The sequence below is a fragment of the Coregonus lavaretus genome, assembly GCF_964263955.1.
Source record: "Coregonus lavaretus genome assembly, chromosome: 16".
NCBI lineage: Eukaryota > Metazoa > Chordata > Actinopteri > Salmoniformes > Salmonidae > Coregonus > Coregonus lavaretus.
In genome coordinates this window covers 44,177,205-44,192,657 of record NC_140003.1, presented here as the reverse complement: position 1 = coordinate 44,192,657, position 15,453 = coordinate 44,177,205, and the positions used below count along the sequence as shown (strand labels likewise).

General features: G+C 42.6%; 1 protein-coding gene across 7 annotated transcripts in view; it reads left to right on the top strand.

Annotated features, from left to right (window-relative positions):
• The window catches only part of LOC311144125 (high affinity cGMP-specific 3',5'-cyclic phosphodiesterase 9A-like), a 51,328-nt gene extending 36,717 nt beyond the window's left edge, over positions 1-14,611 (top strand). For 4 of the 7 annotated variants that reach the window (XM_084180109.1, XM_084180108.1, XM_084180105.1 and 1 more), the window contains 13 exons: positions 1,353-1,437; positions 1,972-2,032; positions 3,225-3,299; positions 3,499-3,585; positions 3,721-3,825; positions 6,171-6,253; positions 6,455-6,611; positions 9,201-9,314; positions 10,076-10,180; positions 13,759-13,887; positions 13,967-14,062; positions 14,186-14,241; positions 14,335-14,419. In XM_084180109.1, coding sequence (XP_084036235.1) covers positions 1,353-1,437; positions 1,972-2,032; positions 3,225-3,299; positions 3,499-3,585; positions 3,721-3,825; positions 6,171-6,253; positions 6,455-6,611; positions 9,201-9,314; positions 10,076-10,180; positions 13,759-13,887; positions 13,967-14,062; positions 14,186-14,233 — 1,145 coding nt within the window. In that variant the 3' untranslated portion in view covers positions 14,234-14,241; positions 14,335-14,419. Of the gene's footprint in view, positions 1-1,352; positions 1,438-1,971; positions 2,033-3,224; positions 3,300-3,498; positions 3,586-3,720; positions 3,826-6,170; positions 6,254-6,454; positions 6,612-9,200; positions 9,315-10,075; positions 10,181-13,758; positions 13,888-13,966; positions 14,063-14,185; positions 14,242-14,334 lie in introns of all 7 variants that reach the window. The other 3 variants (XM_084180104.1, XM_084180106.1, XM_084180107.1) reach the window with 3 other exon arrangements.
• The last annotated feature ends 842 nt before the right edge of the window (positions 14,612-15,453 follow it).

Genomic DNA, 15,453 nt, shown 5'->3' with positions numbered 1-15,453 from the left:
TTGGATTTGCCCCAAAGACAGCACTTTGTATTCAGGACAAAAAGTGAATTTCTGTGCCACATTTTTTGCAGTATTACTTTAGTGCCTTGTTGCAAACAGGATGCATGTTTTGGAATGTTTTTATTCTGTACAGGCTTCCTTCTTTTCACTCTGTCAATTAGGTTAGTATTGTGGAGTAACTACAATGTTGTTGATCCATCCTCAGTTTTCTCCTATCACAGCCATTAAACTCTGTAACTGTTTAAAAGTCACCATTGGCCTCATGGTGAAATCCCTGAGCGGTTTCCTTCCTCTCCGGCAACTGAGTTAGGAAGGACGCCTGTATCTTTGTAGTGACTGGATGTATTGATACACCATCCAAAGTGTAATTAATAACTTCACCATGTTTAAAGGGATATTCAATATCTGCTTCTTTTTTTTTTTACCAATCTACCTTCTTTGCGAGGCATGTGGTTGAAATTCGCTGCTCGACTGAGGGACCTTACAAATAATTGTGTGTGGGGTACAGAGATGAGATCATCATTCAAAAATCATGTCAAACACTATTATTGCACACAGAGTGAGTCCATACAAATTATTATGTGACTTTTTAAGCATATTCTTAACTTATTTAGGCTTGCCATAACAATGGGGTTGAATACTTATTGACTCAAGACATTTCAGCTTTAAGTTTTAATTAATTTCTAACATTTTCAAAAAACATAATTCCACTTTGACATTATGGGGTATTGTGTGTAGGCCAGTGACAAAAACAAAAAAATGTAATACATCTCAAATGCAGGCTGTAACGCAACAAAATGTGGAAAAAGTGAAGGGGAGTGAATACTTTCTGAAGGCGCTGTGTGTATGCACGGTCACTTTGGGGACAACATCATCGATGCACTTATTAATGAAGCCTGATGTGGTGTACTCCTCAATGCCATCGGATGAGTCCCGGAACATATTCCAGTCTGCGCTAGCGAAACAGTCCTGTAGCTTAGCATCCACTTCATCGGACCACTTCCGTATTGGGCTGGTACTTCCCGTTTTGAGTTTTTGCTTGTAAGCAGGAATCAGGAGGATAGAGTTATAGTCAGATTTGCCAAATGGAGGCCGAGGGAGAGCTTTCTATGCATGTCTGTGTGTGGAGATGAGTCCAAGGAGTCCCGATAAGGGTTTCTCATCATCATGTTTATCAATAAGGTCATCTGGCTGAGATAGAGCCTAGAGGCAGTCAATATTAATAGTTTATACAGTACACAAGGCCTGGAACAGGTGGTTCTGATATCAGACAAGGAGGAAATAGGTGTTGCACCTGACTATTGGTATCATAGGATATATGAACCTCTCTCCCCCTCTCTCTTTCTCTGCAGTGGAGGGGATGAAGGTGGTGGAGATAGAGAAGTGTCGCAGCGATATCAAGAAGCTCAGGGAGGAGATGGCGTCCAGGAACAACAGGTTAGTCACCTTTTATTATCTCATCATCTTTCAACTTTGACCTCTAGCTGCGACCTGAATCCTGATAACGATGTCCAATGTCTGAATGGTGTTTTCTACATCTTACATTGAACAGTCTATCTTAGTGTAAGTTAGTAGAGGAAGTATTGGAGAAAAACTTTGTCGGCCATTAGCAGGGCTTTAGAACCAGGGTCATGCTCATTAGGTTATATATTTAGATCGTATATTATTATACTCTTTAATTTTAACAACCCCCTCAGAGATCTCACTCTCTTGCGCAGGGTAGATCAGTGGCATAACAATGGGATCAGGTTGGACAATTATTAAGGGATTTAGTTTAAGTTCATTCTTCTGCATAATACAGTGTTTATTAATAACCTCTGGCATCTGATAAGGTTACATACTCGTATATACTGTTATATAGGCCTACTGTTACAAAGGTTAGCTTATTTCAATCCTACACCACACTGTGACGTGTGTGTCTGTTTTATGGTCTGATTTGATTGATTGTTTACTGCTTGCTTTGAACTGTAGTAATTTCCTGGATGACAACAAGAAGCTGACACCTCGGAGAGACGTGCCCTCTTACCCCAAGGTAAGGCAGGGGTCTGCAAATTACTCCTGTGTGTTTTGTCATTGTCAGTGAGCCCGTTATCAGTGACTGTATGTCCAGGGCGTCAAAACTCCACCTGTATGTCCATAGTGTCAGAACACCACCTGTATGTCCATAGTGTCAGAACACCACCTGTATGTCCATAGTGTCAGAACACCACCTGTATGTCCATAGTGTCAGAACACCACCTGTATGTCCATAGTGTCAGAACACCACCTGTATGTCCATAGTGTCAGAACACCACCTGTATGTCCATAGTGTCAGAACACCACCTGTATGTCCATAGTGTCAGAATACCACCTGTATGTCCATAGTGTCAGAACACCACCTGTATGTCCATAGTGTCAGAACACCACCTGTATGTCCATAGTGTCAGAACACCACCTGTATGTCCATAGTGTCAGAACACCACCTGTATGTCCATAGTGTCAGAACACCACCTGTATGTCCATAGTGTCAGAACACCACCTGTATGTCCATAGTGTCAGAACACCACCTGTATGTCCATAGTGTCAGAACACCACCTGTATGTCCATAGTGTCAGAACACCACCTGTATGTCCATAGTGTCAGAACACAACCTGTATGTCCATAGTGTCAGAACACCACCACGTGTCCTAAGTCAGTTGTATGACAGATGTACATCCTATTGTCAGATACAGCATGCCCCTAGTTAAGTGCACCCATGTCAGGTGTGCCAGTGTTTCACCCTAGATTTCATAGGTAGGCGGAGTGCAAAGGCCCTTAGAGGCTAAAGAAATACAGCCAGCATCTGTCTCCAGTGCCGGTTTAACACCTGTAGTCAGGTCAGGTGTGTACAGGTGTGTATGTAGAGGTAAGCCCACAGCTACAACCGGAGACAGACAGGGTAAACTGGGAGCTCTGGGTTCTGCAGTACATGCTCTCGCAGCAGACCATAGACGCCCTCAGAAAGCCTGCCTTTGACCTCTGGCTGTGGGAGGCCAACAAGGTCAGATGCTGACTTCACCAAAACGCTGTTCTTCTCTCTCCCCCCTTCTGTCCCTCTCTCTATCTGCCTCTCTCTGTCTGTCTGTGTGTGTGTGTGTGTGTCTGTGTCTGTGTCTGTGTCTGTCTGTGTGTATCTGTGTGTGTGTGTGTGTGTGTGTGTGTGTGTGTGTGTGTGTGTGTGTGTGTGTCTGTGTGTGTGTGTGTAGTACCACCTGTCTCAGGAGACAGTGGAAGCTCTCAGACAACCCACCTTTGATGTCTGGCAGTGGGAGCCCAACGAGGTGAGGGCAGGCGGTTGGACCATAGACAAACTACCATAGACGTTCAACTACCATAGAGGTTCAACTACCACATAGGTTCAACTACCATAGACATTGAACTACCATAGAGCTGTTAAACCATAGATAATAAAATACTGCTGTACCATAGAACTGTCGCTCACACTCGGTCTCAGTCCTCCACCTTCCTTCATGTGATCAGATGCTGAGCTGCCTAGAGCACATGTATCACGACCTGAACCTGGTCAAGGACTTCAACATGAACCCCATCACACTGAAGAGATGGCTGGTAAGACTGCTAGAGATATCTACAACTGTTCTTCATCTACTGCTGCACCACTTGTTACTCGTGTCAGGTTTGTTGTAGCTGTCTGATGGTCTCACTTCTTCTCCCCCCCCCCCCCCCCCCCCCACCTCCCTGCAGCTTTGTGTCCATGACAACTACAGGGTGAATCCCTTCCATAACTTCCGTCACTGTTTTTGTGTCACCCAGATGATGTACAGCATGATCTGCCTCTGCAGCCTACAGGTAAGACTATAATAATACTACAATAATGCTACAGGTAATACCACAGTAATACCACAGTAATATTACAGTAATACTACAGGTAATACTACAGGTAATACTACAGGTAATACTACAGGTAATACCACAGTAATACCACAGTAATACTACAGGTAATACTACAGGTAATACTACAGGTAATACTACAGGTAATACTGCAGGTAATACCACAGTAATACCACAGTAATATTACAGTAATACTACAGGTAATACTACAGGTAATACTACAGGTAATACTACAGGTAATACCACAGTAATACTGCAGGTAATACCACAGTAATACCACAGTAATATTACAGTAATACTACAGTAATACCACAGGTAATACTACAGGTAATACTACAATAATACTACAGTAATACTATACTAATACTACATAACTACTATAGGTAATACCACAATAATACTACAGGTAATACCACAGTCATAGCACAGTAATACTGCAGGTAATACCACAGTAATACTGCAGGTAATACCACAGTAATACTGCAGGTAATACCACAGTAATACTACAGGTAATACCACAGTAATACTGCAGGTAATACCACAGTAATACTACAGGTGATCCCACAGTAATACTACAGGTAATCCCACAGTAATCCCACAGTAATACTACATTAATACTACAGGTAATATCACAGTAATACCACAGTAATACTGCAGGTAATACCACAGTAATACCACAGTAATATTACAGTAATACTACAGTAATACTACAGGTAATACTACAGGTAATACTACAATAATACTACAGTAATACTATACTAATACTACATAAATAATATAGGTAATACCACAATAATACTACAGGTAATACCACAGTCATAGCACAGTAATACTGCAGGTAATACCACAGTAATACTGCAGGTAATACCACAGTAATACTACAGGTAATACCACAGTAATACTGCAGGTAATACCACAGTAATACTACAGGTGATCCCACAGTAATCCCACAGTAATACTACAGTAATACTACAGGTAATATCACAGTAATACTACAGTAATACTACAGGTAATACCACAGTAATACTACAGTAATACTACAGTAATACTACAGGTAATACTACAGGTAATCCCACAGTAATACTACAGGTAATCCCACAGTAACACCACAGTAATACTACAATAATACTACAGGTAATCCCACAGTAATACCACAGTAATACTGCAGGTAATACCACAGTAATACTACAGGTGATCCCACAGTAATACTACAGGTAATCCCACAGTAATCCCACAGTAATACTACAGTAATACTACAGGTAATATCGCAGTAATACTACAGTAATACTACAGGTAATACCACAGTAATACTACAGTAATACTACAGTAATACTACATGTAATACTACAGGTAATACTACAGGTAATCCCACAGTAATACTACAAGTAATCCCACAGTAGTACTACAGGTAATCCCACAGTAACACCACAGTAATACTACAATAATACTACAGGTAATCCCACAGTAATACCACATTAATACTACAGGTAATACTACAGTAATACTGCAGGTAATACCACAGTAATACTACAGTAATACTACAGGTATTCCCACAGTAATACTACAGGTAATCCCACAGTAATACCACAGTAATATTACAGGTAATCCCACAGTAATACCACAGTAATACTACAGGTAATACCACAGTAATACTACAGGTAATCCCACAGTAATCCCACAGTAATACTGCAGGTAATACCACAGTAATACTACAGTAATACTACAGGTAATCCCACAGTAATACTACAGGTAATCCCACAGTAATCCCACAGTAATACTACAGGTAATCCCACAGTAATCCCACAGTAATACTACAGGTAATACCACAGTAATACTGCAGGTAATACCACAGTAATACTACAGTAATACTACAGGTAATCCCACAGTAATACTACAGGTAATCCCACAGTAATCCCACAGTAATACTACAGGTAATTCCACAGTAATACTACAGTAATACTATAAAAATACCACAATAACACCATATACCTCAGCTGTATAAAAGGGCAGAATAGTTTTTTCTTGAAGAGGAGGGATGAGGGGGAGGGAGAGAGACGCTTAGAGAAATTATACTCCCTTGGAGACCCTCCCTCTGGCATCCTCTCAACAACCCCTGTTGTCGTGGTCAACCATTCATAAGAGGTTTATATTTATCATCAAAGGCTATAATGGCCGATTATGCGTCGGCCATGTTAATGACGTGCTAATGAGATCTCTCTCAGACACCACTACACACAGACATGCACACAGTACACAGATGGCCCATTCATTGAGTTAATGGGTCTGTGGCGTGTGTCTCCCAGGAGATATTCACCCAGGTGGACATTCTGATTCTGATGACAGCTGCAGTGTGCCACGATCTGCAGCACCCCGGGTACAACAACACGTAAGACGCGTTTTTACTCTCTCTCTCTCTCTCTCTCTCTCTTACTCTGCCATCTGTCTATCCCAATTCAATGAAACTAGACACAGTCTGTCTATCCCAATTCGATGTAGCCTCGGACACCCAGGTTTCAAGAAGAGATTTGAAAGCATGGCCCTGTGAGAATAATTTAGATAAAATGAGATAGTCACGTCTGTCTCTCAGGTACCAGATAAATGCGCGGACGGAGCTGGCAGTACGCTACAATGACATTTCTCCTCTGGAGAATCACCACTGTGCCGTGGCCTTCCAGATCTTCTCCCAGCCCGACTGCAACATCTTCTCCACCTTCGATGCTGAGGCCTTCAAACAGATACGGCAGGTAGGGGGTAGGAGTGTGTGTGTGTGTGTGTGTGTGTGTGTGTGTGTGTGTGTGTGTGTGTGTGTGTGTGTGTGTGTGTGTGTGTGCATACTACTATACCAGTAGTCTAATATAACGTGTTCTATATAGTCTGACATACAGTGCATTCGGAAAGTATTCAGACCCCTTGACTTTTTCCACATTTTGTTACGTTACAGCCTTATTCTAAAATTGATTAACTTGTTGTTGTTTTTTCCCCCTCATCAATCTACACACAATACCCCATAATGACAAAGCAAAAATAGTTTTTTAGAAATTTTACTGAAATATGATATTTATATAAGTATTCAGACCCTTTACTCAGTACTTTGTTGAAGCACCTTTGGCAGCGATTACAGCCTCGAGTCTTCTTGGGAATGACACTACAAGCTTGGCACACCTGTATTTGGGGAGTTTTTCCCATTCTTCTCTGCAGATCCTCTCAAGTTCTGTCAGGTTGGATGGGGAGCGTCGCTGCACAGCTATTTTCAGGTCTCTCCAGAGATGTTAGATCGGGTTCAAGTCCGGGCTCTGGCTGGGCCACTCAAGGACATTCAGAGACTTGTCCCGAAGCTACTCCTGCGTTGTCTTGGCTATGTGCTTAGGGTCGTGGTCCAGTTGGAAGATTAACCTTCGCCCCAGTCTGAGGTCCTGAGTGCTCTGGAGCATGTTTTCATCAAGGATCTGTCTATACTTTACTCTGTTCATCTTTCCCTTGATCCTGACTAGTCTCCCAGTCCCTTCCGCTGGAAAAACATCCTAGCAACAGGAGGCTAACACCACCATGCTTCACCATAGGGATGGTGCCAGGTTTCCTCCAGACGTGACGCTTGGCATTCAGACCAAAGAGTTCAAACTTGATTTCATCAGACCAGAGAATCTTGTTTCTGATGGTCAGAGAGTCTTTAGGTGCCTTTTGGAAAACTCCAAGCGGGCTGTCATGTGCCTTTTACTGAGGAGTGGCTTCCGTCCGGCCAATCTACAATAAAGGCCTGATTGGTGGAGTGCTGCAGAGATGGTTGTCCTTCTGGAAGGTTCTCCCATCTCCACAGAGGAACTCTAGAGCTCTGTCAGAGTGACCATTGGGTTCTTGGTCACCTCCCTGACCAAGGCCCTTCTCCCTCGATTGCTCAGTTTGGCCGGGTGGCCAGCTCTAGGAAGAGTGTTAGTGGTTCCAGACTTCTTCCATGTAAGAATGATGGAGGCCACTGTGTTTTTGGGGACCTTCAAATCAAATCAAATCAAAACAAATTTTATTGGTCACATTCAATGCTGCAGACATCTTTTTGGTGTCCTCCCCCAGATCTGTGCCTCGACACAATCCTGTCTCGGAGCTCTACGGACAATTCCTTCCACCTCATGGCTTGGTTTTTGCTCTGACATGCACTTTCAACTGTGGGACTGTCACGCCCTGACTCAGGGGACTCTTATATGTTGAGTCAGGGTGTGTATATTCTTTGTTGTGTATGTTCTATGTTGTATTATCTAGTATGTGTATTTCTATGTTGGCCGGTGTGGTTCCCAATCAGAGGCAGCTGTCGCTCGTTGTCTCTGATTGGGGATCATACCTAGGCAGCCTATTGGCACTAGTGGGTTGTGGGATCTTGTTCCGTGTAAGGTATGTTGTGTGAGCTACCTTGGACTTCACGTTTCGTTTAGTTTGTTGTTTTGTCGTTGTGTTTATTTGGTTTAATAAACATGTACGTATATCACGCTGCGCCTTGGTCTGACCCGTCCTTAGACGAACGTGACAGGGACCTTATATAGACAGGTGTGTGCCTTTCCAAATCATGTCCAATGAATTGAATTTACCGCAGGTGGACTCCAATCAAGTTGTAGAAACATCTCAAGGATAATAAATGGAAACTGGATGCATATAAGCTGAATTTTGAGTCTCATAGCAAAGGGTCTGAATACTTATGTAAATAAGGTATTTCCGTTTTTTATTTGTAATACATTTGCAAAAATGTCAACTGTTTTCGCTTTGTCATTATGGGGTATTGTGTGTAGATTGATGAGGAATTTATTTGATTTAATCAATTTTAGAATAAGGCTATAGCGTAACAAAATTTGGAAAAAGTCACTTCGAATGCACTGTATATCTCTGTCTTAGGGAATCATCACACTGATCTCTCTCTGTCTTAGAGAATCATCACACTGATCTCTCTCATTCTTAGGGAATCATCACACTGATCTCTCTCGTTCTTAGGGAATCATCACGCTGATCTCTCTCTTTCCTAGGGAATCATCACGCCGATCTCTCTCTCTTTCCTAGGGAATCATCACACTGATCTCTCTCGTTCTTAGGGAATCATCACACTGATCTCTCTCTTTCCTAGGGAATCATCACACTGATCTCTCTCTTTCCTAGGGAATCATCACGCTGATCTCTCTCTTTCCTAGGGAATCATCACACTGATCTCTCTCTCTTTCCTAGGGAATCATCACACTGATCTCTCTCTTTCCTAGGGAATCATCACACTGATCTCTCTCTCTTTCCTAGGGAATCATCACACTGATCTCTCTCTCTTTCCTAGGGAATCATCACACTGATCTCTCTCTCTTTCCTAGGGAATCATCACACTGATCCTGGCCACAGACATGGCACGGCATGGCGAGATACTGGACTCCTTCAAGCATAAAGTGGACAGCTTTGACTTCACTGATGAAGAGCATGTCACCTGTGTAAGTATACACGTTACCACCCCAGTATCTCTATTTGCACATCATCTCTTGCACATCTAGCATTCCAGTGTTAATACTATTGTAATTATTTGGCACTATAGCCTATTTATTGCCTTACCTCCATAACTTGCTACATTTGCACACACTGTATATATATTTTCTGTTGTATTTTTGACTTTATGTTTTTTTTTACCCCATATGTAACTCTGTGTTGTTGTTTTTATCGCACTGCTTTGCTTTATCTTGGCCAAGTCGCAGTTGTAAATGAGAACTTGTTCTCAACTGGCTTACCTGGTTAAATAAAGGTTAAATAAATAAAAATTAAAAAAAACTATGTATTTCCCTCTACCCTAGAATACGTATTTTCCACAACCCTACAGTTTGTGCATGTCAGTATATTTGTCCTCCTATGCAGTAATACTAGCTCTACAACTTCCCTAGGTATGTTTGTTCGTCATTTCTGCTGCTGTTTATGTGGGCCGTCTGGTAGAACCCCCTCCCTACAGTATATTAAACTCTGCTCTGTTCCGCCCCCCAGCTGAAGATGGGTGGGCCGTCTGGTAGAACCCCCTCCCTACAGTATATTAAACTCTGCTCTGTTCCGCCCCCCAGCTGAAGATGGGTGGGCCGTCTGGTAGAACCCCCTCCCTACAGTATATTAAACTCTGCTCTGTTCCGCCCCCCAGCTGAAGATGGGTGGGCCGTCTGGTAGAACCCCCTCCCTACAGTATATTTAAACTCTGCTCTGTTCCGCCCCCCAGCTGAAGATGGTGCTGATTAAATGCTGTGACATCTCTAATGAGGTCCGGCCCATGGAGGTGGCTGAGCCCTGGGTCGACTGCTTGCTGGAGGAGTACTTCATGCAGGTACGTAAAGCCCCATATATACTGTATATGTGTTTTTATACAGTACATAGCCTACAGTATAAAGCCCCATATATACTGTATATGTGTTTTTATACAGTACATAGCCTACAGTATAAAGCCCCATATATACTGTATGTGTTTTTATACAGTACATAGCCTACAGTATAAAGCCCCATATATACTGTATATGCGTTTTTATACAGTACATGGCCTACAGTATAAAGCCCCATATATACTGTATATGCGTTTTTATACAGTACATGGCCTACAGTATAAAGCCCCATATATACTGTATATGTGTTTTTATACAGTACATAGCCTACAGTATAATTACTGTATAATTCAAGGTATGTCTCATACCTGCCTCAGGTATGAGACATACCTTGAATTATACAGTAATTATACTGTAGGCTATGTACTGTATAAAAACACATATACAGTATATATGGGGCTTTATACTGTAGGCCATGTACTGTATAAAAACGCATATACAGTATATATGGGGCTTTATACTGTAGGCCATGTACTGTATAAAAACGCATATACAGTATATATGGGGCTTTATACTGTAGGCTATGTACTGTATAAAAACACATACAGTATATATGGGGCTTTATACTGTAGGCTATGTACTGTATAAAAACACATATACAGTATATGTGAGAATGGAACAATAAAGTCCATGAAACATTGCATTTGCACATACAGTGGGGTCTGAAATGATTGGTATTTCAGTTGTGGTTGAGATACAGTGGGGTCTGAAATGATTGGTATTTCAGTTGTGGTTGAGATACAGTGGGGTCTGAAATGATTGGTATTTCAGTTGTGGTTGAGATACAGTGGGGTCTGAAATGATTGGTATTTCAGTTGTGGTTGAGATACAGTGGGGTCTGAAATGATTGGTATTTCAGTTGTGGTTGAGATACAGTGGGGTCTGAAATGATTGGTATTTCAGTTGTGGTTGAGATACAGTGGGGTCTGAAATGATTGGTATTTCAGTTGTGGTTGAGATACAGTGGGGTCTGAAATGATTGGATCCCTTGATGAAGATGAGCAAAACAGACTGTATAAAATAAATAATACAAATACTGAGCTATATTGTGTGTGAAAAAAGAAAAATTATACATGTTGCTTAGAGAAAGAGATTTTGTTTAACAATTAATAAAACAAAATCTTAGAAAGATAGAGGTCAAAATGATTGTTTCCCCAGTTTTCAATCCTCCAGAACCCTCCTGTTTTCATTCCTCCAGAACCCTCCCCTGTTTTCAATACTCCAGAACCCTCCCCTTGTGAGGATAACGACACTGAGCCTTTTTCTAAAATGTTTTATGAGATTGATCATGAACTTTACCAAGTACCAGGACATTTTAGCCAAAAACCTGGTTGAGCTGCTAGGAGGCTGAAACTTGGCCGCAAGTGGAGCTTCCTGAAAGTTTGTTCTTAATTGACTAGCCTGGTTAAATAAAGGTTAAATATATACACTGCTCAAAAAAATAAAGGGAACACTTAAACAACACAATGTAACTCCAAGTCAAACACACTTCTGTGAAATCAAACTGTCCACTTAGGAAGCAACACTGATTGACAATAAATTTCACATGCTGTTGTGCAAATGGAATAGACAACAGGTGGAAATTATAGGCAATTAGCAAGACACCCCCAATAAAGGACTGGTTTTGCAGGTGGTGACCACAGACCACTTCTCAGTTCCTATGCTTCCTGGCTGATGTTTTGGTCACTTTTGAATGCTGGCGGTGCTTTCACTCTAGTGGTAGCATGAGACGGAGTCTACAACCCACACAAGTGGCTCAGGTAGTGCAGCTCATCCAGGATGGCACATCAATGCGAGCTGTGGCAAGAAGGTTTGCTGTGTCTGTCAGCGTAGTGTCCAGAGCATGGAGGCGCTACCAGGAGACAGGCCAGTACATCAGGAGACGTGGAGGAGGCCGTAGGAGGGCAACAACCCAGCAGCAGGACTGCTACCTCCGCCTTTGTGCAAGGAGGAGCACTGCCAGAGCCCTGCAAAATGACCTCCAGCAGGCCACAAATATGTATGTGTCTGCTCAAACGGTCAGAAACAGACTCCATGAGGGTGGTATGAGGGCCCGACGTCCACAGGTGGGGGTTGTGCTTACAGCCCAACACCGTGCAGGACGTTTGGCATTTGCCAGAGAACACCAAGATTGGCAAATTCGCCACTGGCGCCCTGTGCTCTTCACAGATGAAAGCAGGTTCACACTGAGCACATGTGACAGACGTGACAGAGTCTGGAGATGCCGTGGAGAACATTCTGCTGCCTACAACATCCTCCAGCATGACCGGTTTGGCGGTGGGTCAGTCATGGTGTGGGGTGGCATTTCTTTGGGGGGCCGCACAGCCCTCCATGTGCTCGCCAGAGGTAGCCTGACTGCCATTAGGTACTGAGATGAGATCCTCAGACCCCTTGTGAGACCATATGCTGGTGCGGTTGGCCCTGGGTTCCTCCTAATGCAAGACAATGCTAGACCTCGTGGCTGGAGTGTGTCAGCAGTTCCTGCAAGAGGAAGGCATTGATGCTATGGACTGGCCCGCCCGTTCCCCAGACCTGAATCCAATTGAGCACATCTGGGACATCATGTCTCGCTCCATCCACCAACGCCACGTTGCACCACAGACTGTCCAGGAGTTGGCGGATGCTTTAGTCCAGGTCTGGGAGGAGATCCCTCAGGAGACCATCCGCCACCTCATCAGGAGCATGCCCAGGCGTTGTAGGGAGGTCATACAGGCACGTGGAGGCCACACACACTACTGAGCCTCATTTTGACTTGTTTTAAGGACATTACATCAAAGTTGGATCAGCCTGTAATGTGGTTTTCCACTTTAATCTTGAGGGTGACTCCAAATCCAGACCTCCATGGGTTGATAAATTTGATTTCCATTGATAATTTTTGTGTGATTTTGTTGTCAGCACATTCAACTATGTAAAGGAAAAAGTATTTAATAAGATTATTTCATTCATTCAGATCTAGGATGTTATTTTAGTGTTCCCTTTATTTTTTTGAGCAGTGTATATTTTTTAAAGACAATAACCCCAAGCACACATCACAATCCACAAAGAAATTGTTAATTGACCACAAAATCAACAGTTTGCAATGGCCATCTGTCTCTGGACTTTAACCCCATTGAAAACCTGTGGTTTGAATTGAAGAGGGCATTCCATAAACGCAGACGAAGGATATCAAGGATCTGGAAAGATTCTGTATGGAGGAATGATCTAAGATCCCTCCCAATGTGTTCTCCAATCTCATAAATCATTTTAGAAAAAGGCTCAGTGCCGTTATCCTCGCAAAGGGAGGGTTCTGGAGTATTGAAAACAAAGGATACTATAATTTTGACCCATATCTTTTTTTAGATGTATTTGTATAAAATACAAATGTAACATTTGTTGGAGCATGCAATATACTGTAGCTATTATATTTGTTTGTGTATTTTTTGCTCATGGCTATCCAATCACTCCGGACCCAACTGTATGTGCCGTTTGTATTAAAAATGAAGGATTGCACTGACCACTTTCTCTCTCTTCTCCGTCCTTTCCTTAGAGTGACAGGGAGAAGGCAGAGAGTCTGCCTGTGGCGCCCTTCATGGACAGAGAAAAGGTCACCAGACCCACCGCCCAGATCGGCTTCATCAAGTTCGTCCTCATCCCCATGTTTGAGACCGTAATGAAGGTGAGCAATGGATGGATGGGACTGTAAAATGATAATGACAGTGGTGATGATAATGATAAACACTGGCTCCCTCCCTCAGCTGTTCCCTCAGATTGAGGATGTGATGATCCAGCCTCTGAAAGAGTCACGAGACAGATACGAGGAGCTCAAGCAGATCGACGATGCCATGAATGAGGTCAGACATATTTGTGTGTGTGTGTGTACGTGCGTTTGATTGTTTTATTTAAGGAGGACACATTGGCATGTTGTTATGTGTAGCAGTGACTGGAGCAGTACTGTGAATGTCTCTCTTCTTTAGGTGCAGAAAAAGAAAAGTGAGAACCTGACTATGGGGAAGAAGAAGTGAGATGGAAGGTAGATGTTTTTGGCTACCTGCATTGAGCAAAGTCTTGTATATACAATATGTGTATGGTGTAGATTAAATGAATGTGTGTTCCTCTGTTTCAGCTCAAACGTCCTACAGTGGAAAAGAGTCAGTATGGCATTCTGAGGAATGGGACCCGAGGAAGCAGGAAACAGACCAAGCCACTGTCTGCCCGGCCGGATGGACAATCCAAAGCTTTTATCAGGGAATGTCGACTTGTACAGCACGGACTACTTCAGTGAACAATATTTTGATTTGATGTCTTGACTTGTTTTGAAATGTTTTTGTTTTATACAGAATGTACAGATTTTTAGTCGCCGTTGTTGTTTCCTACAAAAAATAAAAGGTTTACTTTAATTATAACCTTTCATGTGGACTGTTTGAGTTTTAGCTTATTTATACTGAACAAAAATATAAATGCAACATGTAAAGTGTTGTTCCCATTTTTTTTCTGAGCTTAAATAGAAGATCCCAGAAATTTTCCATACGCACAAAAAGCTTATTTCTCTCCAATTTTGTGCACAAATGTGTTTACATCCCTGCTAGTGAGCATTTCTTCTTTGCCAAGATAATCCATCCACCTGACAGGTGTGGCATATCAAGAAGCTGATTAAACAGCATGATCATTACAAAGGTGCACCTTGTGCTGGGGAAAATAAAAGGCCACTCTAAACACACAATGCCACAGATGTCTGAAGTTGAGGGAGCGTGCAATTGGCATGATGACTGCAGGAATGTCCACCAGAGCGGTTGCCAGAGAATTTGTTAATTTCTCTACCATAAGCCACCTCCAATGTCGTTTTAGAGAATTTGGCAGTATGTCGAACAGACCTCAACCGCAGACCATGTGTAACCACGCCAGCCCAGGACATCCACATCTGGCTTCTTCACCTGCGGAATTGTCTGAGACAAGCCACCCGGACAGCTGATGAAACTGAGGAGTATTTCTGTCTGTAATAAAGCCCTTTTGTGGGAAAAAAATAACGTATTCTGAGTGGGTGGGCCTATGCCCTCCCAGGCCCACCCATGACTGTGCCCCTGCCCAGTCATGTGAAATGCATATATTAAGGCCTAATGAATTTATTTCAATTGACTGATTTCCTTATATGAACTGTAACTCAGTAAAATCGTTCAAATTGTTGCGTTTACGTTTTTGTTCAGTCCTCCCGAGTGGCGCAGTGGTCCAAGGCACTGCATCGCAG